At 43.5% G+C, this 27,674-nt stretch overlaps 1 protein-coding gene across 1 annotated transcript in view; it reads left to right on the top strand.

Moving 5' to 3' along the window:
- TECPR1 (tectonin beta-propeller repeat containing 1) overlaps positions 1-27,674 on the top strand; it is a 386,389-nt gene that overhangs the window by 287,242 nt on the left and 71,473 nt on the right. The window contains exons 19-21 of the mRNA XM_078665166.1: positions 16,578-16,634; positions 17,033-17,207; positions 26,783-26,918. Of these exons, the coding sequence (XP_078521292.1) occupies positions 16,578-16,634; positions 17,033-17,207; positions 26,783-26,918 (368 nt within the window). The remainder of the gene's footprint in view (positions 1-16,577; positions 16,635-17,032; positions 17,208-26,782; positions 26,919-27,674) is intronic.

The following is a 27,674-nucleotide window of genomic DNA, read 5'->3' as shown; positions in this document are numbered from 1 at the left end:
TGACTAGTACAAGATAGAGCACAGTACAACAGTATATAGGTATAAATACACATGGGCTAGGTGGCATAGGCAAGTCAGGGGGCGATTAGAAGAGGATTATACCCATAATCACACCGTTATACATGGGTGGCTGAGGGTCCATGTTGCAATGTTGTTTAAAGTAACAAAAACTAGCATGTAAAAGTGAAGAAAAACCCATCCCCCTGGAAACTCACCAATGTTTCATTCACAGGTATGAGAGCAAAGGGTAGGAATTTTCAGAATTCAAGATCATTGAAGCTTGGGGGTGTATCCCACCAGGTGACCCTGCAGGGCGGAAGACTGTAGTCCGGTGATATCAAAGGGGAGGGAGTAATGGGTCGGATCTCAGCAGAAGTGTCTAAGGAGGCTGGGAGGCATCTGCGGGCCAGGGTGTAAAATCATGAAGTATCAGGTCCAAGTGGTCCACGAGGGTGAACTTCTGCAACCCGTGGTACTCCTCCCTGCAGATTGTGGTGCTTTCCACCTGTGCCCATTGGATCACTTCGGTGTGCCAAAACGGGATCGATGGGAGAGTGTCCGATTTCCACCTCATTGCTACTACTCTCTTAGCCAAGAGTAGCACAAGCTCGGTGAAGCGTGCTGTGACCTTGCCACCTTGAGACGGGCATGCAAACCCAGTAGGCAATGTTGGACGATAGCTAATTGTTCCCAGCATGTGGCTCTCAATATGTCGGAGAGTATGATGTCCCAGAAGGGTTGTAAGGGTCCACAGGTCAAGAACATATGAACCACATCCGCTGAGTCTGCTTTGCACCTAGATCACTTATCTGCGACCGTGGGATAGATGCAGTGAAGCTGTTGGGGAATCAGGGCCAGGACACCGGTTGGTTACAGCGCGCTCTATAAATGATATAAATAAATAAATGTAGACCCTGTGTAGGCTGAAAATGTTTGTGTATTTGAATCGAGGGTTGTGAGGGATCTTGCTGGGATATTCCAGCGCTTTAAGTAATTCCGAGTTGTGGAAAGGTTGTCCCAGAGAGTCTTCCCATCCAAACCACAGTCAGGGCAGCGCCTCCAGGAGTAACTGTGCGAAGGCTCGATATGTTATGTTATGTTATGTTATGTTAATAACATTTATTAGGCGCAACAGCTGCCCCAGCGAAGGGGCGTCCTGGCGCCTGATCATATGCAACAACACAACAGATCAGAGCTAACAGAGGGGGATATTAGCCTACAGAGATGAACAAGTGGGTTTTGATGGCCCTTCTAAAAAGGGTCAAGCTGTTAAGGGCCCGAATATGAACAGGAAGGGAATTCCATAAGTCTGCCGCCAACACGCGGAAGGAACGTCCTCCCATCCTGCTAAGCCTGAACCTAGGCTTATTCGCCAGATATTGGGCTTCGGATCTAAGGGATCGCGTGGGGACATAAGAAGAAATAAGGCCTGTCAATGTTACTAAGCATTTACCATGTTCCAGTGAATACAGCGTGCGGAGTAGCAGGTATTGTGGTGGCTCAGGGCCAGGGACCCCCAGTATTGTTGCTGTGTCACCTGTAGAGCCCCATATGTCAGGAATTCTCCCTTGGGTAACCCATAAAGTTTGTGGAGCTCCTGGAAGAATAGCAGTGCTCCCTCCGAAAACAAGTCACAAAGTGTGACACCTGCATCTTCCCAAATCTCCAGTCACCAAGCAGTCATTCTATCACCCCTCTCCAGGGGTAGTCCTCTGAGCGAGGTCAACGGGGTGTAGGGTCGCATGGCATTGTCTCCCAGAAAGCCTCTCGGCAAAAACTTGAGGGCTGTGTGGAGAGGCGGTGGCAAAAATTGGGGAGGAACAATGGTAAGCCCTTGGACTCCGGCCTGTGGGATCCCGGTTTCGTCAATGTTGTGTCCCACCAGCCAGCGGACCACTAATTGGAGTTGGGTGGCCAGATACTAGTGTGTGAAGTTTTGTGCACGCAATGCTACCCTTTTCCATCCACGGCACCAGAGCAGGTCTATGAACATGGAGTCTAGGCATCGAAGGGTGTTTCCCAGGATTGTCACTGGTAGGTTTGTGAAATAATATAACAATCGGGGTAGTATCAGCAATTTGGACGGGGCAGACGTCCCGCTACGGAAAGAGGCAGTGTATTCCGGAAAGAGATCTGGGAGCACAGGGATCTGTGTCATGCTTAGGTTCCCCTCCAGGAGGTCCTTTCGTGTGTGATCTATTTGGATCCCCAAATATTTAAAAATGCACAGAATCCATGTACGGTGTCCGTCACTGACCAGGAACCGGCTGCATGGGTAGATGTTCTACCAGATGGTAAAACAAGAGATTTGGCACAGTAAATCTTGATTCCCAACATTTCACCGAAGGCAGACAGGGTGAATATAGGCCAGCAAGACCACATAGACGTCCTGGTGGTAGAGAATCATGTTGACTGCATAAAGAGAGATTATGTGTTTCTGGGCATCTGGAGGAATGCCCCAGCGATTGCCTTTGACTCACAATTGCATCGGTAGCGGTTTCAGCGCCAGCACGAACAGTAGAGGGGACAGTGGGCTGCTCTGGCAAGTGCCTCTCTGTATAGTGTAAGAATCTGAAATATGGCCGGCAGTTCTGGTCCTGGCGCTGGGGCTGGAGTAAAGGAGATGGATTCAGCCCAGCATCTGTAGGCCAAATTTAAAGCATGGGAGGGCCCAGAACAAATATTCCCAGTTCATCATGTCACATGTTCTAAGTCGAGGGATAGGCACCCTGCCCAATGCCACGCTAAAGGGGCATGTTCCATAATTACATAGAGACACCGTATAGTCAGCAAGGGGTTGCGACGGGAGATAAATCCATTCTGGTCAGCGTGGGCCAGGTCAGAGAGGAGGGGGAGAATACTGTCCACCATAATCTTTCTGAGTATTTTGTAGTCATACGAGAGGAGTGAGATTGTCCTATATGAGAAAGAGAATGTGGTTTCTCAACCCGATTTGAGATCTGCCCCACATGGGCCTCCCGCTAAGAAGGATGATGATGGCCCCTCTTCCCTTGCTGATTGGAACACTTGTAGGAGGCATGGCATCAAGGAGGACTCATATGTCCCATAATACTTGCGTGGTAGTTCATCAGGACCCAGTGATTGACCTCCGAAAAGGGCTCTGATTGCCTCTCTAATTTCCTGTTGCTTGATCAGAGCAGTTCAAAGGTATCTGGCCATCTAAGGTAAGGGGATATCTGCAAGGAGAAGTAATGCGCTTCCAGTGCTATAGTAGCCTCGGATCTGTAAAGCAAGGAATAGAACTAGTGAAAGACCTAGTTGATGCCGCACTGGATATGATGGAGTGCACCAATTTGGTCAAGGCTTCAACCTGGGAGACATAGGGCTAATTTTTTTAAATGCTTTGGGGTGAAGGTTGCTATGTGTTTGGGGCCCAGGGGGTGGGGTTCTGGGCCCCCTTTAAGTTTATGCTGTCCCAGGAGATGGGGTCCACAGGCCAAGTGAGTCTGGGAAGGTAGGTCCACATACTCCCCCTCCCTGCAAAAATAACTAAATAAATCTTGCACTGACCTTTAGGCTCTGGCCTACCCCTGGGGTAATTTAGGAGATTTCGATGCTCCCAAATGGGGTCAAATGGGTTCAAAGGTCCAACTCTTCAATTATGGATATTTCGGGCCCCTCTCTGTTGATTTCAAAGGTCTTGGGCTCATTTTACTACTGAGGATTAGCTCAAGCTAGCAGGAGCATTTTCTGCAGGCCTCCTGGGTGCAAACAGTGGCAGACTGTGAATCTGGATTTATCTGGCTCCTTGCACCAGCCTTCTCTTCTGCTGTACCTTTCACAATTTCACAGACCCCATGACCACCTGGCTGACTTGCTGGCCATCTGGGCGGTAGTGGAGCCAAGTCGTCCCCCATCTGGTCCTGAGGAGGTTTAACTGCCCCTCCTGTTCGAAGCAAGTAATCATGTTCCCCTTATTGAAAAAAACATCGCTGGATCCAGCCTGCCTGAAAAATTATAGGCCAATCTCACTCCTGCCCTACCCAGTGAAGATTGTAGAACGGGTTGTGAGCAGAGCACTCTCTCAGTTTCTGGAGGGCAATGACCTGCTGGATGAGTTCCAGTTTGGCTTTCGCCCAGAGCATGGAACTGAGACCGCTCTGCTGACAAGGGTCAATATGCCATCCTGATCCTATTAGATCTGTCTGCCGCGTTCGACACAGTCAACCACTCGGTCCTCCTGAAACGACTGGAGGGCATTGGGGTTGCTGGGCAGGCACGAAAATGGTTCCACGCCTATTTATCTGACAGATGTCAGGCGGTGGCCCTCTACCCTTTTCAGTCTGAGTTTATCAAAGCCCATCATGGTGTGCCGCAGGGATCTGCGATCAGCCCCATTCTTTTCAATGTTTATATGTGTCCTTTGATGGACATGATCAGATCTTTTGGACAAGGGGTAGTCAACTATGCATATGATACCCAGCTGATTCTCTCACTGGAAGGGGACCAATCAACCACCCTAGAGAACTTCCACAGTTGAATACGGAACGTGGCTCAGTGGCTGAAAGACAACTCTCTGCAATTCAATGCAGACAAAACTGAAATTCTCTGAATTCAGAACGAGAGGGTGCCACAGCATCCCCCTGCTGGTCTCTGGCCTGGTCACGTGGACGCCCCTCCGTTGCCGTCTAAGTCTGTTCGTAACCTGGGGGTCCTATTTAACGAAAAGCTGACACTGGAGACACATGTCAATAAGACCTTGGGGATGTGTTTTTCCCTTATTAGGGCTATGAGGAAGATTCTTCCTCTGCTTCCTACCCATACATGCCCTCTGATAGTCAGGAGCGTGATTTTGAGCAGATTAGATAACTGAAACTCCCTGCTGCTGGACGCCCCTACGTTTCTGACTGGCAGGCTTCAGAGAATCCAGAATATGGCAGCCAAGTTGGCCTTGTCACGTCCATGTCACTCCTCTTCTTCTCAGGCCCTTGTGGAGTTGCACTGGCTCCCTATAGTGCAGAGAATTCATTTTAAATCACTCTGTGTTGTGTTTAAGGTGCTTCATGGACTGGGCCCTTTACTATTACAGAGTAAATTTGACTGGTATGTTCCCTCCCGCTGTCTTCGCTCCTCTTCAGCTTTTCTGGTGAAAATTCCCCCGTCCAGAAGAGTCAGGTTGGGAGGTCAGGCTTTCAGTGTCGCGGCTGCCAGACTCTGGAATAAGCTGCCCCTGGAGCTGCAACAGATGAATGACCTCTTACCTTTCCGTAAACAAATAAAAACCTGGCTCTTTCCTACAATTTAAAGTTTTTTCCGTTTAGCTTCCGGTATCTTTTCTTTACCCCCCCTCTTTTAGCGCCAGGATGCCTGCTTGGGTTACAGTGCGCTTTATAAGTTCTGCTTACAATTACAATTACAATCTCTGACCCTTGGAATGGCCCACAAATCCTGGTGTCAGCTGTAGGCAGAGTGCTCAGTCCATTAGGGCATCAGGGGGCTTGTTCTTCCAGCTGCATGTTCCGGGGTGTCACTTTAATGCCCAGTCTAGCTTGTGGGTTGTGGATTCCCCTTTATATAACCTTTCCCCTTTCTGGGCTTTGGCTCCGGGCCAGCTTATGAAGCAAAAGGCTGGTGTCAGGTATCTTTGTATGTGCTGGGGAAAGACCCTTTAAAGTGTACCCAGATGGAGGCCTATCCCAGGGCCCTGCAGTCCACCTCCTCTCCCTGGCTCACCTTCGGGCCCCACAGTGGGGGTAGGGACTCAGTTCGGGGGTTTGCTGGCGGGTTTGCCCTCTGCGCCGACCGAGTGCCTTGACTCCGGTTCCGGAGTTGTCGTGATGTCGGGACTCAGCCTGGAGGGGCATCCCACTCTGATGTCTGGCCCTCCTGCAGTGTCTTTGCACAGCCCTGTGGGGCTCCCTGCGTCGTCGCTGGATGCAGCTGCAGCGCGGAGCTCAACGTCGTTCCTTCCTGCAGATTTCCACCTCGGTGGAGGTCGATTCAATGCTAGGCGGGCGAGTCCTCTTCAGGGGTCGTCAATGTTGATCGATGCCATTTCGATGCCGGTCGACGTCGGTTCCATCCCCGGCTGTTCCTCTGTAGGTAGAGGATGTGACTCTGGAGGGTTCTCCACCCCCAGGGTTGTTTCACTGCTCCATGGAGCAGGTGCCCATGGGGCACAGGCCGGCTCGTCATTCTGCGGAACCTCTGTTGTTCGGTGGACGGATTAGCCTGCAGCCGTCCCCTACCAATGACTTGCTGTCACCGCCTCGGATGGCCACGGAGGCTAGACCAGCGTTTGCGAGAGCAGTTTGCAAGGCTGCGGATATCTTTCAGATGCAGCCACCCTCTGTCTCCCTGCCTTCGGGTCCTTTGTTGGATCTTTTCCACCAGGGCACAGTGGACCTGGAGCCAGTGTTGCCTTTTGGCTTGTCCTTACATGATCTCCTTCTGGGAACTTGGGCCAGCCTCATTGCCATTGCCCGGCTCCCGATGACCCTGCCTGTATGTCCCTCCATCCTATGGCTCAAGGACTTGTGGTCCAGGCAGCGCTCCCTTCCTCTCCTTCTCCATTGCTTCCTCCCACTCGGGAATCTAGGTGGTGGAGTCGTGTGGCCGCTATGTTTTTCCATCCACCAGCTCGGGTCTTCGTTCCCTGAGCACGTCCTGCATGTTTGCTCGAGCTGCTTTTGCCCTTTGGGACTCAGTCGAGCAACTCCTTCCCTCTTTGCCGGAGGGCCCTCATGCTGACCTGGACCGGCTTAGTAGAGATGGCCGCGACATGGCACAGATTTCTATCCGGTCAGCCATGGAAACCACTGAATCCATGGGTCGAGCTATGGCCAGGTCAGTTGCTCTGCCTCATGGTTGCCCGATGGCAGTTTCACGGAGAATGTTTGGAAGCAACTCAGGGATCTGCCCTTTGATGGGGTCAACCTGTTTGATGGACATGCCGACTTGGCGGTCCAGCACCTCATGTCTGGGTTCCCATGACTCCCATTTTATTTAATTTATTTTTTTAGTCCTCATGGCGGACTTTTGATTTCGCATGTAGTTTTGTCACTGCTTTTCTGGGTTTCGTTTCTGGGTTCAAGACGTTATTTCCCAGACGGGTTGTAAGGCTGATCAGCCGTGTTTTTCCCTTCCTTTGGCAGCTGTTTATGCATTTCTTTTTTACTTCTGCCTATGAGCTTGTCTCAAGAGGTGTCTCTTGCTTTTTATAGGGATGTGACATACCCTGCGTGGGGTATTCGTGAGCTATTATGTAGCTGCTCTTCCTTGCCCAGGAAGTTTTAGAGGCTCCTGTGGAATCTTTCTCTTATATTTTCTGTCCCTCTGGGGACATTTCCTATGGGTTATACTGTAGGCTTCTCACTTCGTTCTGTCTTCCTGCTGTGGTAGGACACCTCCTCTGAGGAGACCCACGGACTGGAGAGGCCAACACCTGGAGCTTCTGGGTTGCAGCCTATGGTTGTTCCGTAGCACTCTCCTGCTTCTGTGGATACAGCCTGCTCCAGTCTAATGTTCTGTCATATCCGGTTTGCCCCAGGAGGGTTTTCATGTCCTCCTGTCTTGCCTTGGCTACTCTGTCAGCCTTCGTTATGCCCCTGGCAACTTTGGCTATCTTCGGTGTGAATACGTGTTCATGTGGGCGCCTTGTTCTGTTCTGCTCCGAAGCGGTTTCTTTCATGCGTTCTAGGCGGGCACCACATGTGGATCCACACTCGGTGTGTGTGCTGTCCTGGGCGGCCCATAGTATTATTCCTTTCTCTTCCTGTGGTATTGTCTTCTTCCCTGATGTTGGGAAGAGCTTGGGCTTTTCGCATGACTCCCACCCTGTCTGGGGTTTGCCTAAGAGCAGTGAAGTCTTCGCCTGACAGGTCTCTGCAGCGTGTTGACTGTTGCCCTTTGCTTCCCTCTGCCCTTTCCCGACTGGGGGGCTCAAGTTCTTCTGTTCATTGCCGCACACAGCTCAGGTGTTTCTCCTTCTGGCCTCTGCTGCGATTGTCAGTGGAGGTACATCCAGTCTCTGTATATATACTTTTTCACACACTATGTCTGGGTATTACTGACTTCTTCTTCTTCGTTAATGTAGTGGTCAGTGTCCCCGCCTGTATCGTGGTAGCTCATTCTTTCCTTCCCCAATCGGAGGTTGGTGTTGCCCCTTTTAGTGGATGGGCATTGTATTTCCTGCTATGTTTCACATCGGTGCCGTTGGTACCCACGGGCGACCTCCTATTCTCTAGGGCTGCTCTTCGAGTTACCCCTTGGTTGTCACTTTCATGACTTTTTCATACATTTCTATATGCTCTATATAGGTCATGAGGTGTACATGAGAGGGCAAGCATACAGGGTTTTCCCTGATGTAGTTTCTGGGGATTGTCCCAGATTTCCTCCTCTTCCTCCTCTTAATTATAATAATAGTTACATTTGTAAAGCGCCTGGTTACTTTGAGGCCAGAGTGTCCCCACGCTATGGTAGCAGAAAGAAACAACAGCTCAAACCAACAAAACAATTTAAAAAGCAGGAAATAGATGCGTCTTCAGACCTTTCCGGAAGACCGACTCAGAGCACTCCAGCCTGAGTGCCTGAGGGAGCGTGTTCCACAACTGGGCAGCAAGGTAACAAAACGAGCGCCCACCCATCCCGGCTCTCTTGATTCTGGGAACAAACACCTTACCTATCCCACTGGACCTTAACAGTCTAGTCGGTACGTAAGGAGTTAGAAAATCATGCAGGTATGTGGGCCCCTTTCTTTGTAGAATCCCATGGCTCACACACAAAGCCTTGAACTTTACTCTCTCCCTAATGGGAAGCCAGTGTAGCGAGGCCAGCGCACCAGTAGCTGAGGCCCGCTTCGGGAGCATGAGAACTAATCTTGCTGCTGCATTCTGGATGCACTGCAAACGCTGCAGGCATCTGGCAGTTGCACCCAGATACAGAAGATTGCCATAATCTAGGCGAGAGGTTATCAATGCATGAACAAGAATTCTTCTAGATACAGTGGGGAGGGCATCAAGGGTTTTCCGTAGACTCCTTAATATGCCAAAACAGGCGCTTGCCACTCGCCTGGTATGGGAGTCAAAAGACAGCGTGTTATCCACCCAAACCCCAAGGTTTTTAGCTTGTTCACAAGGTGTGGGAGTCGGGCCCAATGACTGGGGCCACCATGCCGAGGTCCATACTGATGGAGCCTTCCCTATCACGAACACCTCGGTCTTGCTGCCATTCAACCGTAGGCAGGTATTTGCCATCCATTCTACCAGTTCTTCAAGGCAGGATACAAAGTTGGAGGCAGCTCCGACCCGGGCTTGAGTTAGAGAGACCACCAGCTGGGTATCATCAGCATAGGACAGGGCATTAAGCCCAAATGTATCCGAGTTTTTAGCCGGGAGGCGACATAGAGATTAAACAGTGTTGGGCTCAATATAGAGCCCTGAGGCACCCCCTGGGTCAGCTTGAGGTTTCTAGAGTAATAGCTGCCCTGCCTGACTGAAAAACTACGCTCAGATAAAAAGGATTCCATCCACTTTAGTGCTCCGCCAGCTACACCCCCACTCTCTATATCATGAAGCAAGGTATGGTGGGCAACAGTGTCGAACGCAGCACTTAGATCTAAAAGAATTAAGGCCGTTGTTTGTCCTTCGTCCACATACTACCGGATGGTCTTGGTCGAGTACAGCAGGGCAGATTCCGTGGAGTGAAAAGCCCGAAAACCAGACTGGGAAGGATGAAGAAGGTTATTGGAACAAATATGTGCAGTGAGCTGTGTATTCACAATCTTTTCCGCAACCTTTGCAAAAAACAGGAGCAGGGAAATGGAGCGCAAGTTGTCAAGTTGGTCAGCGCTAATATGGGGCTTCTTCTGTAAAGGAAGTACCACCGCCTCCTTCCACATTTCCGGACCACTCCTGAGATAAAAGACAATTCTAAAAGGTGTCTCAAAAAAGGCTCGAGTGCGTCAATACTCCCTCTAAGCACCCTGGGGGTAGCCGGGTACCTGGGCAAACCAGACTTGATACTAATGGCAATCTTTTTAAAAATGTCCTGAGGGGGCACAGTGAATTCATAGAGACACTGCCTTTCAGACACATCCACAGATTCCTTTTCCGCTCTTTTACCCTTACGAGCCGAGTCAGGAAAAGAAGAATAAATCCTCTTCACCTTATCAGCAAAATGTTCAGCGACTCGATTGCAAGACTCCTCAGAGCCCAAAATGGGCGCTGCAGCGGATGTCGAGGAGGAAATTTCTTTAAAGACCTTAAACAGCTCTTTTGTAGAGTTCTCTGGTGTTTGGATCCTTACATTAAAATAAGCAGACTTCGCCTTCGTGATGAGCGAATGGTAGTGCTTGAGGCTAATTTTATACTCTACTTCCAAAAGGACTGAGAAATCTTTCCTCCAGCGCCTTTCTGATTGTTTGAAAATGGATTTAGCGGTTCGTAGCTCTTCACTGAACCAAGGAGCTGATTTGCGTCTATTCATGGACATTTTAGTTGACCAAGGTGCGGTGCAGTCAAGAGCAGCAATTATACGTCTCTCGAGTGCTTTACACACCTTATTTACATCCTGTCCATAGGGGGGACCATCCCTTAAAAACGTCAGGTTAAAAGCCTCCTGTGAAAAGCCAGCCCACTTCCTTCTTTTTATACCATGCTTAGCTCTCTCCTGTGTCTTAAACAGGGGCGGTTTTATCCTAAACGTGATCAGAAAGTGATCTGACCACAGCACCCGGAGCGGAAGTTCCATTTCCAGCGCATCCCAGTTGGCAAAAATAGGGTCAAGTAAATGACCCAATTTATGAGTGGGAAGTTCAGATTTTAAAAATATTTGCAACATTTCCAGTTCTTGGCGCAACTCTTGTGTCCCGAAGTTAGACGCATCATCAAGATGCAGATTTATATTGCCCAGCAGCAATAACCTTTCATACCGGAGGGCTGGTTGAATATGGTATTCAATGAGCCTGGGTATAAATCGCGAGTGGGGGCCTGGAGGTCTATAAATCAGTAGCCCCTTCACGACATAGTTAGTGGCTAAACTGATAGTAAAGAAACCTGCCTCACCATCAGCTATGTCAGCAGGTACAAGAGAGCATTGAAAATCATGTTTATAGATGATTGCGATGCCCCCTCCCTTCCCTGACAATCTATCCACTCTCATAATTCCGTAGCCACTGGGGAGTGCCTCCAGTATTTCAGGGGCAGAGTCCGTGTCTAACCATGTCTCAGTGAGAAATATAACATCTATTTGATCTTCCTCTTCCTCTTCTTCTTCTTCTGGGTGATTGGTTTGTGTGTGTCCAGCTTGCCGGTGACGTTTGGTCATTGAACCTGTAGGTTGACTGGTTGACTACCTGGTGATGTGCCTGTTTTTCTCTGCCGACGTGCACATGCTGTTGTTGTTACGTTTCATTGAGCTTGTGCATTTGTGTGGTGTGGTTCTCACTGTACACAATGTCTGCTTACATGTATTCTTATAATCCACATCTATGTATCTCCTGGTAGTCGTAGTTTGTATGTCTCGGCATGCTGATATCTACCCCTGAGATGTCATTTTTTGGCATCTGCTGTTGTGCATGTTCACTTTGTATGTTCTGACTCTGTCATACTGCTTAGTCCCTTCTCTGGGACTTTGTCTCTTGCGGATCCTGGGATCCTTTTCTCAGTTTCACTTCCTTTTGCAGAAGTTTGTGGCATTCTGCCATTATGACTTGACCATTCTGGTTCTGTGATTTCGTTTCTTCCCTGTCTGGATGAAAGTGAGCTCGTACTGTCCTCTGACGGATTGTGGTACCTTGCTTCCCTTGCACATGCTTCAACCCTGAGCTCATGGTTCTGGTGTCAGCCACGCTGGCATTGCATAGCCTCATGAGTCTGGTGTTAGCTACAATGGCATTTCTGTCCCCAGCCTGTTCTAGTCAATGCTATTGACGAATTACTTCCCTTGAGAACTTGGTGGCTTTTAGTCACAGACCCTCCTCCAATGGGGTAAAGCTTTAGTATCTATTCTAAGTTAAGGAATCTGCGGCCATATGTCTCTATCAGATGAACGAGTTACTTAACTTCGGTAACGATGTATCTGGTAGAGACACAGTCTAGCAGCAGATTCCTTAACGCCCGCCCACCGTCCCCGTTCTGGGAGGACCTTTCCAGGTTGGGTTCTTCCCACTTGCCTCCTTACAGGTGGCCTTGGTCTTCCTGAGGGGTGCTCTAGTTCACCTCCCTTCAGGGCAGGATGTATCATTCTGTTTTTGCATGTTGACTCTCCACCCATTCTCGTTCTTGGGTGGTTAGGTTATGTGCTCTTCCATGCTTCTCCACCCTGGTTCTTCCGGCGTGTGGATTCTCATGTTATTCTACCCTCCCTCCGCCCTCGTCTGTTACTCCCCATTGTTTGGGGATCACCTTATCTGTGCTGCAGTCGATTGGGTTGGGGATCTATTTGACTTGAATATGACACGTTATTTTGCATGCCATTACTTCGCATGCCATTACTACGCGGGTATTACTTAGCAATAACCGTTACTACGCAAGTTTTTAGTTCACAAACCATTACATTGAAAGTGGTAATGTATACGAAGTAAAAACTTGCCTAGTAATAAAAATGGTATGCGGAATAACGTGTCACATTAAAAAAAGACATTTAACCCCTTTTTTACACTACACTACACTACCCTACACTACTGAAACACCACTATACTACTCTAAGCCACTACCCCCTGCACGAACATAGGCATTTCCCCACTCCGGTCCCTACACTCTTTCACTACCCTTCACAACCCCGACACTACACTAACTACTAAAACAGTAACCTACACTATACTAACACCACAACACTATCCTGAACCCTAAAACACTACCCCCAGCACGACCCTGCCCTGTGCCCCAGTCCTGTCCCTACTCCCAAACACTACCCTGCAGGACCCCCAACACTACCCTAAACCCTACAACAGTACCCTACACTACTCAAACACGACAATACTACCCTAAAACACTACCCCCAGCACAACCCTACCCCTACTCCCAGTCCATCCCCTACACTAAAACACTACCCTGCACGACCCTAAACCCTAAAACACTACCCTACACTACTACACTACCCTTAATCCTAAAACACTACCCCCAGCACGACCATGCCCCTACCCCCAGTCCATCCCCTACACTGAAACACTACCCTGCACAACCCCAACACTACCCTAAACCCTAAAACACTACCCTACACTATACAAACACTACAACACTACTCTAAACCCTAAAACACTACTCAAAGCACGACCCTGCCCCTACTCCCAGTCCAGCCTCTACACACAGACACTTCCCTACAAGACCCCCTGACACTACCCTAAACCCTAAAACACAACCCTACACTACACAAACACTGCTACACTACCCTAAACCCTAAAACAAAACCCCAAGCATGACCCTGCCCCTACCCCAATCCGCTCCCTACACTTAAACACTACCCTCCAACACTACCCTACACTATACAAACACAACACTAATCACTAAAATACTAACCCCTGCACGACCCTCCCCCCATCCCCCACTCCTGTACCTACCCTCAAATACTACCCTACACGACCCACAACACTACCCTTAAACTAAAAACACTACTCCTCAAACACAAACCCTACAAAATTAAACAGACCCTCTTACCTCTCTCTCCTCGGTGGGTGCCTGGAGCCCCTCCTTCGATGCTGTTGTCACCTGTTCTGTTTCCACCACGCCGTCTTTCTGGCCTCCACCTCACTGCAATTTGTCATTGCTGCCTCCTCGACTCCCGTCACCCATACACGCATTACTACGCATGCGTTGTAACAGCGCATGCAAAGTAATTACATGCGTAGAAAAGGCCACAAGTTATTACAGCGCATGTGTTGTAGCGCATGCGTAGTAATGGTACGCGTTGTAATGACCGTGTACAAAAGGATGTGTACCATTTGACTTTGCTACAGCCATAGGTCATTATGGAGGTGTGGTGTACATTCTCTGTTGTTGCACACTTGTGGTCCTTGCCATAAGTCAAGCTGTTCCAGTCTTGTTGTCCTTTACAGTTACATCCTGTGGTTACATACTATCATACAGTTCCATCCTGTGGTTGCAAACAATCCTTCATTTGTCATGCCGTTCATTTCATCAACATGGTGATGTTTCTCATTCTTCTATGATTTCTTGTTGTTGATCTTTTTTGGCACACTGTTTTCATACTATCACAGTTTTTGTAGTGGCCCGCTTTGTGGCGTGGAAAAGTTTCACAGTAGAAAACGGATGTCAGCGTACGGGGGCGGGGGGACGACTTATATAGCTCCATTGACGTCACTTCCAAAACGGATGACAACGTATTGGGGTGGGGGGGTACACTTATATAGCTCCATTGATGTCACTTCCATGGACGACGTCAGGACGGAGCCGGGCGATGCTGCCCCCGGCGCGCAGAGGTACTGCTGGGGAAAATGTTTTCCGGATCCAGTCTGACGCCTGGAAATATTGTAAGTTAAGGAATCTGCGACTAGACTGTGTCTCTACCAGATACATTGTCTCGTTCGTTTAGGCCTGTCAAAAGGGGTATTTTACAGGTGAAATGCAGTTTAAAAGTCCCACAGGGAGATTACCTGTGACCGGCTACCAGGCTGTGCACGCCTGTAGTCTCGTACATGAAGCCATACGTCTGCACACGTGTTCATGTGTAACCAGCCCAGCTCCTCTTACCTTAGCTACGTCAAAACGGCCTTATCGTAAAAGGCAGACGCTGGTGGTGAAGATGTGCCGTCCAATTTACCATGAAGTTTCTGGGAGTGAGACTCGGGTAGGGAGAATTAGTCGGTGATCAGAAAGCAACTTAGCAGTACTAAGTGGGCGAAACACGTATGCAGTAGTGAAGTTCTTGTCATATGACTTTTTTTTTATTAATGTTCAGGACTGACAAAGGTTATAACGGATGATCTGACAGCACCTGTAGAATGTTATACCCTTTAATCCTAATTGAAGGCGATCATTTTGATTGAACTAGAGCTACTGAGACCCAAGTAATTTTTCCAAATTTGCGATTCATTGTAGTCAATTTATTGATAGACATATTGGACTGTTTTTCAAGGTCATATAATGGTACAGCTTGAACTTTTGATATATAGATTTTGAGCAGTGATTGTACTTCTCTATTGCCTTGAAAGCTAAAGAATTGCAATAAATCATATCCTGTGGATTTTGCTTTAGACTTTTGACGCCTGTCATGGTTATCATTTGAAAGATTATTTAACACGTTTACTCCCACATATTATGATCTTTTACTACTTAAACTCTTTTCCCTTTTTAACACCAATTAATTGGAGTTTTCAAATCCTGTGCTCCCATTATCAATATTTTAGTTGTCTCCTCATTAACATAGACATTAATGTGATCGGCTCGTGTTGCAACAGTGTTGATCTGTCTCTGTAATCCTATGGGAGTAAGGTCCATTAAATTAAAACGCCTGCATACATCAGAGTAGATATTTCTGTGTTCCTTTGGAAGATAAGTGGAAGCGTATTTTATTAAGGTTGGAATATCTGATCAATATAATGAGAATACCAAAGGGGCTAAAATACAGCTTTGTTTTAAAACATTGTTAACTTCAGTTTCACCAGAGTGCGTATTTGCCCTCCCCATGAGTATTCTTATCCAATTGTGACAGTGCAGATTTGTCACCGGTCGTAGTATCTCAATCAGGATGCCCATTTAAAATAACTTGTGCTCTGTCTAGAAAATCAAAAGCACCTCTGAAATCCACAAACACCACATGAAGCTTCATTGTGATGTCTGACATATTTCTCGCTTATCATACCTAAAGATAAAATGCTATAAATCAGGGGACATCCATCCTTCCCGAAAGCCAGATTGTTCAATGGGCAGGAGTTGCCATAATTTAACTGATGATGGTAAATGATGCAGGAGACTTTGGCAAATCTCTTCCCTATAATATCAAGAAAGGATATCCGATTATAGCTTTTCGGCAAGTTGCAATCTCCAATCTTCTTGAGTAGAATGGTGTTACTGCCCTTCCATGGTTGATGAGTCAAGTCAACACTTAAACAGTAATCAAATAGAGGTTTAAGTATTTCAGCCCACAAAGTCGGATTTAGTTTAATCATATTAGCTGGAATGCTCAGGAATGGAATTCATCGATTTTATTTACTATCTGCTCTGTTGTTAAACCATTCCAAGAGGAACTTGAGGTGAGGGAAACTAATCTCATGTCAGATGGAGTTGTTTTTCTTGAAAGATATAACTTATCAAAGTAAACACGCCAATGCTCTTCATCTTTTGGATTTGTTTTTAGGGCAATCCATACCTAGGCTTTTCACAATTAAATACTAAAATGTGCACATATTACTACCACATGATGCCACCAAGGGTAAGGGAAAGAAATATTTGGCTAACATATTCTCATTAGATTGTTTTGGTGTCACAATTTTTGTTCAGTAGTTTGTCAGAAGCATTGAACTGCTATAATAAAGTGGAACGCTTTCTGGTGGAAATACTATAAGTTAAATACAAGCAACCAAGTTAAGTTAAAGTTTAAAATGAATTACAAGATGCTGCATTTAAAATAATATTTAAAACTATTTCAATATCTTGCAGATCATATCACGGTTACAAGACCATGAAAGATTTTGTAAGGCGAAGACGATGGGGAAGGTAAATAAATGCTTAACTGATTTACCAAGGTATGCAGAAATTGTTTTTTTAATTTACTTCATTTAATGTTTTTACATTTACTCTTATAGATTTTTTGCTAGACAAAACATCATAGAATATATTTACAAAATGAGCGCAAGGGTCAAATGCAGTGTTTACCCTTCCTTTTTTGTGGTCTGACATATTCTGTAAAGCTTTCCTGTAGAACATCATGTAAATATTGTATCAAACATGGTCAGTCTTTAATAAGCTTCATTGTAAATCCTGTACCAGATGCAGACTTCTTAGACTTCAAATGTGACTCCTTTGTGATCCATGCTGGTCAGAAATTTATTTAACCTAAATGCCACTTTAAGTACAAATGGAACATTATAAGCTGTTATGTTTGCTTCTTTCAGAAAATGTAAAATAGTGACGACGGGGCCATGGTTGGAGGTTCCCCCTATAGCGCTTTGGGACATCTCTATAATACCAGGCGCCAGTAAAGAAAGTGCGGAGCCAGTCGCGCTGTGGGCGATCAGCTACAAAGGAGACGTCTTGTGTAGGCTTGGTATAACGAGATGCCTTCCAGCTGTAAGGATTGTTTATTTTCCCTATTATTTGAGATGTTTCCATGTTTGGCAAATCATGTTAAAATGTGATATGTTTCTAAACTGGTTTTTCCACGTAATTTTTTTTTATTGCATTTGGATAAAAGGCCTGACCATTACTATGAATTTTTTTTTAAAAGGATACCCATTCCTATTGAGAACCTGTGCTCTACAGGATCTTCTTCAGCAAAAGAGCAGGCAATTTTTCCTTACTCATTGAGCTGGTTACAAATGTACAACTGTTTGTTGCTAAATTATGAGTGAGCACATATTCCATGACTTATTCCAAACCCCACGACTTACACCATACCCCAATTCTTAAATTTGAAGACACAACAGATAATTTCAATCCCTGAAAATGATTTGATCCAGTTAACAAAAAATGTAGGGAGACAAGATGAGTTGATCATAAGAGAATGGATAAATCATTAATTACATCCTGTACTGCTCTGAACTGATTCAAGCTCGGGGAGTTTTGAAGAAGGTATTTGTCATTTTTAATAGGAGAGTATAGTTTTCATTGAGTATTTCCAGTAGGCAGTGTCTCTGCAGCAGTGATTCCTTATATCATTTATAAATGTAATTCACTCTGAACACAAAGGTGGCTCCTGATCTTTTTTGGCTGAATATATTAGCCTCAGGTATAGTATTTCATTTATTCTACGTAAACAGACATTTCTTTCAACTAAGGAATGCAGAAAACTTTTGGGTAAATGATTTTCTTCAATCTAATCTTTTTCAATAAGCTCTTAAAACCGTTGAGTTGTTGCTCATTTTGTTCTAAATGCCTGTTTCAGTGTCTTGTGGCGTTCTTGTGCTCCCACTCATGCATTCAATTGAGGTATATTATATTAATCATAAAACCGGCAAATGATTTTTAGTTACATGTGAGAATAACTTGCTGTCAAGGGAGCTTTATTATCATCAGGGTGATGCGTTCTGTTCACTGATGTAAAAAATATAGAAGTAAAATATTTCGATGAAAAAATACAGAATGCAACAATATCGACTCCCTATACTTAAACAGGTAAGTACAAAAATGTAGATAAAAAATATCGATGTAAAAAATATAGTTGTACAATAATTTCGAATTTTATTTATATATAAAATTAAGTAATACATATTAAATATGTTAAATAATACAATTAATATTAAAAAATGAAGTAGATTTAATATAAATTTAAAAAAATATAATAAACTTAATTTGTACTAAATCTCAGTTCTTACATCAGAGATCCCACTGATCTCTTGAGTCATCTTCAAGACCTCACATGGCAGGATTCGTATTTGGTGGTAACAATGGATGTAACATCCCTTTATGCGAACATTGAAAATGACATTGGGATGCTGGCATGCAGCTTCTTCTTAAAAGAACGCAACATACAGTACAATCACCATACCAAATACTAATAGACATGGTTGAAATGTGTTTGAGTCAAAATGTGTTCTTATTTTGGGATGATATCTGTCAGCAAACAAAAGGATGCGCAATGGGCTTTTCCTTCCGTCCTGGATACACTTGTCTCACAATGGGGTGGTGGGAGCAACAATTGGCGTGGCACCCTAACAATGATCAATATGTAAATAAGACAGCAATGTGGCTGCGCTATATTGATGACCTTTTAATTTTGTGGGATGGGACAGCAGAAGAATTCGAGCAATATTTTAAAATCTTGAACTCGACCAGAGCCCAACATTAAGTTTACCTACACAATCAGCAAAGAGAGAGTCGTCTTTTTGGACACTGAGATTTATGTCAGTGAAAATAAACTGCAAACAACCTTACATCGAAAGACCACATCTACCAATGCAACGCTGCATGCGGATAGCTTCCACAAGGCAACAATAATTGACAACATCCCCTATGGAGAGTTCCTTAGGATCCGGAGGATCTGCTCAGAAAATGGAGTTTGGGAAAAACAAAGTATGAATACCGCGAGGAGATTCAAACAACGGGGATATAAAAACCACCTAGTGGAAAAAAGTTGGAATAGAGCAGATCAGAAAACAAGAGAAGACACAATAACAAGGAAAGCCATAGAAAATCCAACATCCTCACAACCAATGGAAGACTCAGTAAGATTGATTATAGACTTTTCCAATGAATCGAAACAAATCACGAAAATCTTGAGAAAAAATTGAAAATGACTGCAGTTGGATTCAACAGTGGGAAAAATAATGGGCACTTACCCCAACATAACATTTCGCTGAGCACGAAATTTGAAAGACAAGCTAGTTCATAGCCATCATCATGGAAATGTGAAATCAAAAGGTACACAATGGTTACAAACTAAAGGCTTTATAAAATGCTATAACTGTAAAGTCTGTCAAATCGCAAAGAACAAGACAGAAGTCAAATTACCAGATAACACCATGTGCCAAATAAGAGAACTAATAACATGTAAAATTCCATATGTTGTGTACGCCACAGAATGCCCGTGTCCTTTGATGTACATTGGCAGTACTATATGTGAGCTAAAGAAGAGGATATTAGAACACGTTCGTGCAACAATAAATACAGATCGGAGCAACGCCGTTGCCAAACACATGGAAGTGGAACATAAAAGAGATTGGAAGCAACTAAATTTTTGTGCCTTGGAATCGATCCCACTCAATGTTAGGGGTGGAGATCGGGTAAAAAAACTACAAAGGAGAAAATCGAGAGAGATACTGAACTTCAGAACATTGACGCCGTATGGACTAAATCAAAGTGAGGACTTACATGTTCATCTGTAAACTGGATGACTGAATTATGTTACAAGAGTAACAAATGGATGTAGAAATGTTGAAATGTCATTTAAGTTAATCTTATAAATGAAGAGTAACTCCATATACTAGGAGAATCCCTTTATATGATAATAAAATAAAAACTGCACTCCGCGTAAAAAGAATTAGAAGACTTAATAAAAGAAGAAGGATAAGATGGCGGCCCTGAGGGATAAAAAATAGGTTTCTCATACATAAGGAGTATCAGACCTATATTATGTTAGCATGATGCATCTACATTTACCTCTTTTGCTTGCTCCTTCCTCATGGGGAAAGTTCAGCATTAATTCTGATACCCACTGGAGAGTTGTAAATTGATATTTTAAAGCAAAGAAAACTAATTGGCAAGTGTAGGGCCCCCACCCATGGGGATAATTGATTACCACAACTACCAGAATGCTATTCACTGGAGAAAGCATTCAAATAATGGAGAATGAAGTTGCGTGATTTCGTCATTCGCTGAACTTTGCCCCATGAGGAAGGAGCAAGCTGCTCTGAAACATGTAGGGATTTCAAAGTAATCAGACACGATGCACAGCTTTGTAATAATAAATGCTTCGGTGAACTTACCCTACGTGAAGTCGCGTCTTTGAGACCTGAGGCACATCTTGGAACATGTGACACGCCGCGGAGGATAAACCGCACGTTTGGAAATGTGATGACGGGACTGCTTGGCTGTTATCTTTCAGCCTGTCAGCAGCACGGAGGTATGGACATTTGGAAGCTGTGCATTAATTCTGAGACCCACTGGAGGGTTGCAAATTGATATTTAAAGCAAAGAACACTAATTGGCAAGTGTACGGACCCCACCTACGGGGATAATTGATTACCACAACTACCAGAATGCTATTCAGTGAAACACGTAGGGGATTTCAAAGTAATCAGACTCGATACACAGATTTGTAATAATAAATGGTCTCTCTCTCTTGCCGCCTCTATGACGCTCCCAGGAGGTTCTTTTTAAAGCCACTTTTACAAAAGTTGAATTTTATTGAGGTCCGTCCTGCCCTTTGCTTCTTACAAATGTTGAGCCCAGAATGCACCTTATTTGTAGTTGGTTTTTTGAAATCCTCCTTGAAAATCAGAAATCGTCTGGTGTATTAACATGCCCTTACACTGTAGCTGCCATCCCAGTAGCTATCCCGCGAGAGCCTCGAGGCACCCTATGGATGATTGTTTTTTATTATATATATATATCCCCCCACTTCCATATAAATGTTTATTTATGTACTGTACTTAGGAAATATGTATAAGTGCTCCCATGAATTTTAATAATTTATTGGATGCAATGTAACTTTTATTGTTCTATGATTTCTAAAACCGAATAAAGTATTTTGAAATTGAAAAAAATTGGTCTCTCTCTCTTTTTTTTTTTTAAGCAAACTATTTAAAAATCTTCAAACTTAAATTTCTCAGTGTTGAATAGCGGAGGGGTAAAAGTTACTGTCCCCACTCCAATGAATGCAACAATAGGGAAAGTGTTGGAAAGTGGGGAGGGGGGTACTATTTCCACAACAGTGAGTGCAACAATAATGAAAGTGTTGGATAGCGGAGTGGTTAAAATTACTATTTCCAATCCAGGGAGTGCAACAGTAGGGAAAGTGTTGGCTAGCAGAGGGGTAAAGATTACTGTTCCCACTCCAGTGAGTGCTAGAATAGAGAAAGTGTTTGATAGCAGAGGGGTACAAATTACTATTCCCACTCCAGTGAGTGCAAAAGTAGGGAAAGTGTTGGATTGCAGAAGAGTAATAATTATTATTCTCAGTGTAGTCAGTTCAAAATGAAAAACAAACAACATTTTAACACCAACAAAAATATTTTAAAAACTAAATACATTAATAAATATATAAATGTTACAAATTAAAATACAAATATATTTAATATTACAATAAAATTAAAAAGCATTTAATGTTAAATACATATGACAAATACCTACAAATATTATATTAAATAAAATTAAAATAATTTTCAAACAAATACATATTTTTAATTAGTAATTATTTAGAAACAAAAAAAATATTAAATAAGTTTACTTTTTTAATTTCCTACCATTTCACATCACACGATTCACAATCCACTTCTAATTTTCTTTTTAAATGTACTTCCTTAATTAACATAATGAATTACCAATTAAATAAATATTATTAATTCAAAAACAAATTACAACTAATAAAAATTATTAAATCCCCACACTTTACCCCTATAATCCCCACAACCCACAGCTAAAATTAAACTGTGAAAAAATGTAATTACACTCTTAAAACTTGTTTTAAATTAAAAAACGAATATTATTTAGCAACTAATTATACAGTAAGGAAAATTAATTTACCCCCCACGCTGTACCCCTATAACAATAAAAACCCCACACTAAAAATATAAACAAATACCCTAATTAAATATAAATTAATTAATATTAATGATCAACTCATATTTTACTAAACATAAATTTCTTCCCACCCTTTACCCCTATAAACCCCACAACTAAAATTAATTACACAAATTCAATATTTAATTTTCAATTAATTCATTAATATTAATTAACAACTAATTATTAATGACTTAAACATAAATTACTTCCCACCCTTTACCCCATAAACCCCACAACCCACGCCTAAAAAATCACACAATTACCATAATTATTTATCAATTAATTAGTTGATATAAATTAACAACTATTCATTAATCAAAAATAAATTACTTCCCACCCTTTACCCCTATAACCTTCACAACAATTATACAATTACATAATTAATTATCAATGAATTAATTATTAATTAACAACCAATTTATAATTAATTATAAATTACTTTGCACAATTAACACTATAAAATCTAAATTAAATAAACAAAAAATAATCATTAATTTATTATAAATATATTACTTCCCAACCTATTTCCCTATAATACCACAATGGAACTAAAAAATGCAAAATGTAATTTAAATAAAAATCATAACTACTAACAATTTAACACATTTATTAAAAAACATAACCAATTCTTATACATAAAAACATATCACATACATTTAAAACATAAACTAAAATACATAACTCTAATTAAAAAATCGATATTTTAAATAACTATATTTTTGCAAACAATATTAATGACTTCTATATTTTTTAAACGATATTTCTTACCTTAAATTCGATATTCTTGACCACAATATTCTTGCTGTCGATATTTCTGAATCACAATATTTCCAACTCGATATTTGTTTGTCGACATTTCCAAATCGATATTCTGTCTCAACACCGATTAGTTCCATCACTCGTGTCCTTACAAAACATTAACGTCCCCACTAAACATGATTGGTGTTGTTGATGCTGCCACATCTTTGAATCACCATATTTCTTGGCCAACATTCTAAAGCACATGCATTTTGCTGCCTCTATTTTGGGAGTCAAAAGCATTGAAGAAAAGGCGTGCAAAAAGAAAACTCTGTAGGTAAGAGCAGAAGCAGTTCTCTCCCTCAATGGAGGAGGCACTGGAAGTGTCAGCACATGAAACTGCAGCATTCATGACAAGTCAGTGGATGCCTCCTCTTAAATATTCCATGGTGGATGGATACAAAAAAATTGTAAATCTGCATGGATTAAAGCACCTCTACCGAACAGGGCAGATCTATTACGTTTTGGAATACACAAACATTCTCAGTAGTATGCATGGAAAGCGTCCCAAGGACCAGATTTCAAGAAGTAATACTGGGAACGTTATGTCAATTAATCCTTTGGCTCCTATTACCCAATCCATAATTCAGTGTAGCCTTGATTTAAGCAACCGGGGAAAGGGTGCTGATGTGCAAATGCACATTATCTCTTCTGTTTTTTTCCTCCACACTTTCCCGTACGTCTCCTCCAAATCTAGAGGTAATCTGTCCCATTGCAATCGTAGAATAGGAGTTAATCCATAGATCTCTGATGGGTTCATCTCCAACCTTTTCCAAGGTGAAAGACGGTCAGATAAAAGTTGGTGAATGCGCTCAAATTACAATTTTGTGGACATTTGGAAACACAGTGCCAAACACGCTGTGCTGTGTATCAATCCACATAGCACCCCTTGCTCACTTCCCACCCCTTGTGTGGGAGTTACGGCTGCACATTTCCCTGCAGCGGTAGGACAATATATGCAGTAGTAAACCCATTTGTGCCAGCCAAGATTACTTTTTTTTTATTCCTGGTAGGCTTAAATCAGTACATTTTCCCCAAAAGACCTACTAGACCGTCTCTAGGAATCAAGCCACACATGAGGTACAGAGGTATTGGCCCTCTAACTCAGTGGTTCTTAACCTTTTGACCTCTGAGAACCCCCACTTAATCATTACAGGAACCTGGGGACCTCCACTGAATCATTACTGGAAGCTGGGGACCCCGGCCTACGCATTTTCAATTATTTGAACCACAAAACAATACGCAAATGGTTATCTTTTGAAGCCGTACCAAAGAGGTATGTTTTGAGCAGTGTATTTATGCCCTTTGGAGCAATGGTACGACCTGCTACATGTGACAAGCAGCTGATGAAGCAATCCAAGTGAAAGAAAAGAAGGACTCCTCTAGAGGGGATCTGTGCACGTCAGGGATGCCATGTTTTCTGCACGAGGAGTGCGGTGGCTATCCCTGAATTACGGTTAGTGAAAACGCCACTGGCAAAGTGAAAGAAAAGAAGGACCCAGGGAGATTTCAAATTATTTACATGAAGAATGGGGTGGGCAGCTTAGAATTCTGGTGTTTGTCCACCACCAGAGGGAGCACCAGAACAGTGGGTATGGCGGCCAGTAAGAAGTGCTACGAAGTGTTTGCAGGGAGCAAGTACTGATACTGCCATTGAAGGACTAGTACAAAAAAGTTAAAAAGTCATCATGTCGGCTCGCGGTGAGACATACAGAAAGTTCTGGACGCTGGTCAGTGAGCAGTAGGACTGAAGGGACTAACTGCAGTATCACTGCCCCCTTCCTAAGCAAAGGTTCTCTGTGTGTTTTTGGTGTAAAGGAGAGCAAAGAGGGTGTCTGCAGAGAAGAGGATCCATCGCCTCCTGGTGGGCTACATTTTATGGCGGGTTGTGTAACTCACAGACTTTACAGCCAATGGTTGAAGTGAGCTGAGCCACTGACCCATAATGTTTGCTCGGTGAGTGGAGGCCGAGTGATTGACATTTGAACATACCAATGGATGAAGAGGGTGGACAAAAAGCCAAAATGTGAATGCACCCCCTATAATATTTTTTTCTTTGGAATAACAGTTTGGCTAGTCAGCTAAAACAATTTCAAATGTCAGACCTGAAAATGTGTGCACTATTGCTTCAGCATGTCATCTAGCTTATGCAAATTTTGCCACTCTGATTAAAACTCAAGACATTTCTGACTTTCAGTCAAACAAAAATAACCTCTATATTTTATACAATTATTTATAACTTTTTAAAACAACTTGTGAAAAGTGTATTAAGGAGTTTTAGAAAAGTCAGTATTGTTAATTAATTGCCTTCCTTGGTGTTTAAGAGTTTAGTAAAGTGGTTCTTTTTAATAAAAAATAGTGTTAAACAATTTATATAGGATTTATTGCCCCTTTCCAGTACAAGTAGACGCTCACATTTCACTTTTAGCTATGATGTTTCACCTGCAGTTGAACATTGGGCCATGTCTGTAGTGGTTGCAGCATTAGGTTTAGTCTCTGTCTATTTTTGACTCACATCTGTTTGCGTACCGGTTGCTAAATGTAGCCATATCCCCCTATTTGGATATCCTTAGCCTTGGTGGTAGGATGTACCCCCTTTGCTTCTTCTCCCCACACTCAGCATGTACACTGACATCTGCAAGACCAGACTCAACAGGCCCCACAATGCCTTTATTAAACAGGTAAGGTGCGTTTCTACTATTGCAGTCCTGATGTTGAACCCTCCTCAAAATGAAGCACCACAAGCAGGAAATGGAGTCCAAAGTGGCTCCGAAGTTAGGACTGGGGGACACACAAAGATGGCGCTCCAAAAATGTCTGCCCACTTTGTTCCACAATTTTATATTTTTTTTTACACCAAACGTGCAGAGGTGTAGTTTCAAGGGGGTGTTTGAGGTGTTACACACCCGTTAAAAATGTATTCTGTTGTAAATAGTTGGGTACAAGTGCTTTCAGTTGGGTATGATGAAGTGTCTGTTGAATGTCACCTGAGATTTGTACATGCCAACTCTGACAAAAACACACACACACGCTCCCTCTCGTCTCTATTTTGAAGTCCTTAAAAAATGTTGATTCGTTTGAAAAATGTTGTTTTAAGTACCCTATCAATCCGCAAACCTTTCTCTTTCCACTGCCCCTTAAGCCACCCTCATGTCCTGCTTCTCATTTAATGTGTTTTAACAAGGTATCCCGGCGTGTTTGTTGGGAAATCTGAATCTCACATCCTCCAATTTTATTAACCAAGCTAATCTCCTGAAAAATGGAGGCCCAAAGCAGCCAAAGTTGGTTTACAGATTTTCACTGCAAAACACTTTTGTTTTGTAATGTTTAGGAATCTTGTGGATTTTGTTTCCCAGCCTATTCTCACCACCTTGTAATTTTCCTTTCGCCAACTAGTATCCAAGACTCCTATGAATAATTAGACAGTGGTGGAAACATGGGATTGAGTGTCTAAAGTGTCTCAGTGCATTTGGAGTTGATTCATGCCATAAGGAGAGCAGCGCATTATTCATGTATAAGACGTTGTTAGAGAACCAAAAAAAATCTCTGTTTTGACTATGTTGGTAGATAAATCGACCAAGTAGGTTTATGGTTAATGATGGAACTTATTTGTGTGTCTTTTGTTAGGGGTCGTCATGGCTTCATGTTGGCACGGATCAGCCTTTCATCTCGGTGTCAATTGGCGCATACTACCAGGTTTGGGCCATTGCTAAAGATGGATCTGCATTCTACCGAGGCTCGGTCTCTCCAAAACAGCCTGCAGGTGAGCACTGACCAGAGCAGCAGTATTGCTTCTTTTCAAAGATACTTTTAAGGGAGAAAGGGCAAGCTAATGTAAAAGTCACTAGGGTTTTACTCACTCCTTGGAAACACTGAACAGAATGCACTGTTTTGATGGATACATCTACCTACGGATTCCTCATCTTTTGAATATCCCAGGTACCTGACCAGATATAAAAAAAATTCCATAGGTCTTCCATGTTGTAGGTGGCACTGTCTCTGTGTCGACGCTGTAAGCATCATCATGACGTCACCGGAGTCATAAAGGGCTCACCTGGGTGTGCTTACGTCAGTTCCTGTTTTACTGTGTCTTCAACGCAGATATGGAGTTCTCTCCCTCTTTGACAATTTACTCTAGAGTTTTTCAGCAATTTCTCTCATAGATGCAGTGTTATCACGTCTTCCCCAAAACGTTCAGACTTTCAACGTGCAGGGATTTTGAGGGTTAGATGTATATTACTGACCCTCATGACATCTGCGATTGGTATATACTCAGGCCAGAACTCCGGATCCTGTGAGTCCTGTCAGAGCATGTGTCCTTAAGCCATCAAGGTGCTAGAAATGAAATTCTTAATGGCCAGTGCCGGAGGTGATTGTTTGGGCAAACAACGCTGTTGGCCCCATTCGAGACCCCTTCCGAGACCACCAAGGTTCCTGACTTCGATGTTGAGGAAGAAGAGATGTAAGCACAAAAAGAAGAGGTGACACAGTAATAAATATTGGATCCGCTCCAATGCCA

Source organism: Lissotriton helveticus, chromosome 10, assembly GCF_964261635.1.
Source record: "Lissotriton helveticus chromosome 10, aLisHel1.1, whole genome shotgun sequence".
NCBI classification, from domain to species: domain Eukaryota; kingdom Metazoa; phylum Chordata; class Amphibia; order Caudata; family Salamandridae; genus Lissotriton; species Lissotriton helveticus.
Note: the sequence above shows the minus strand (reverse complement) of the source record. Positions and strands in the feature narration are given on the sequence as shown.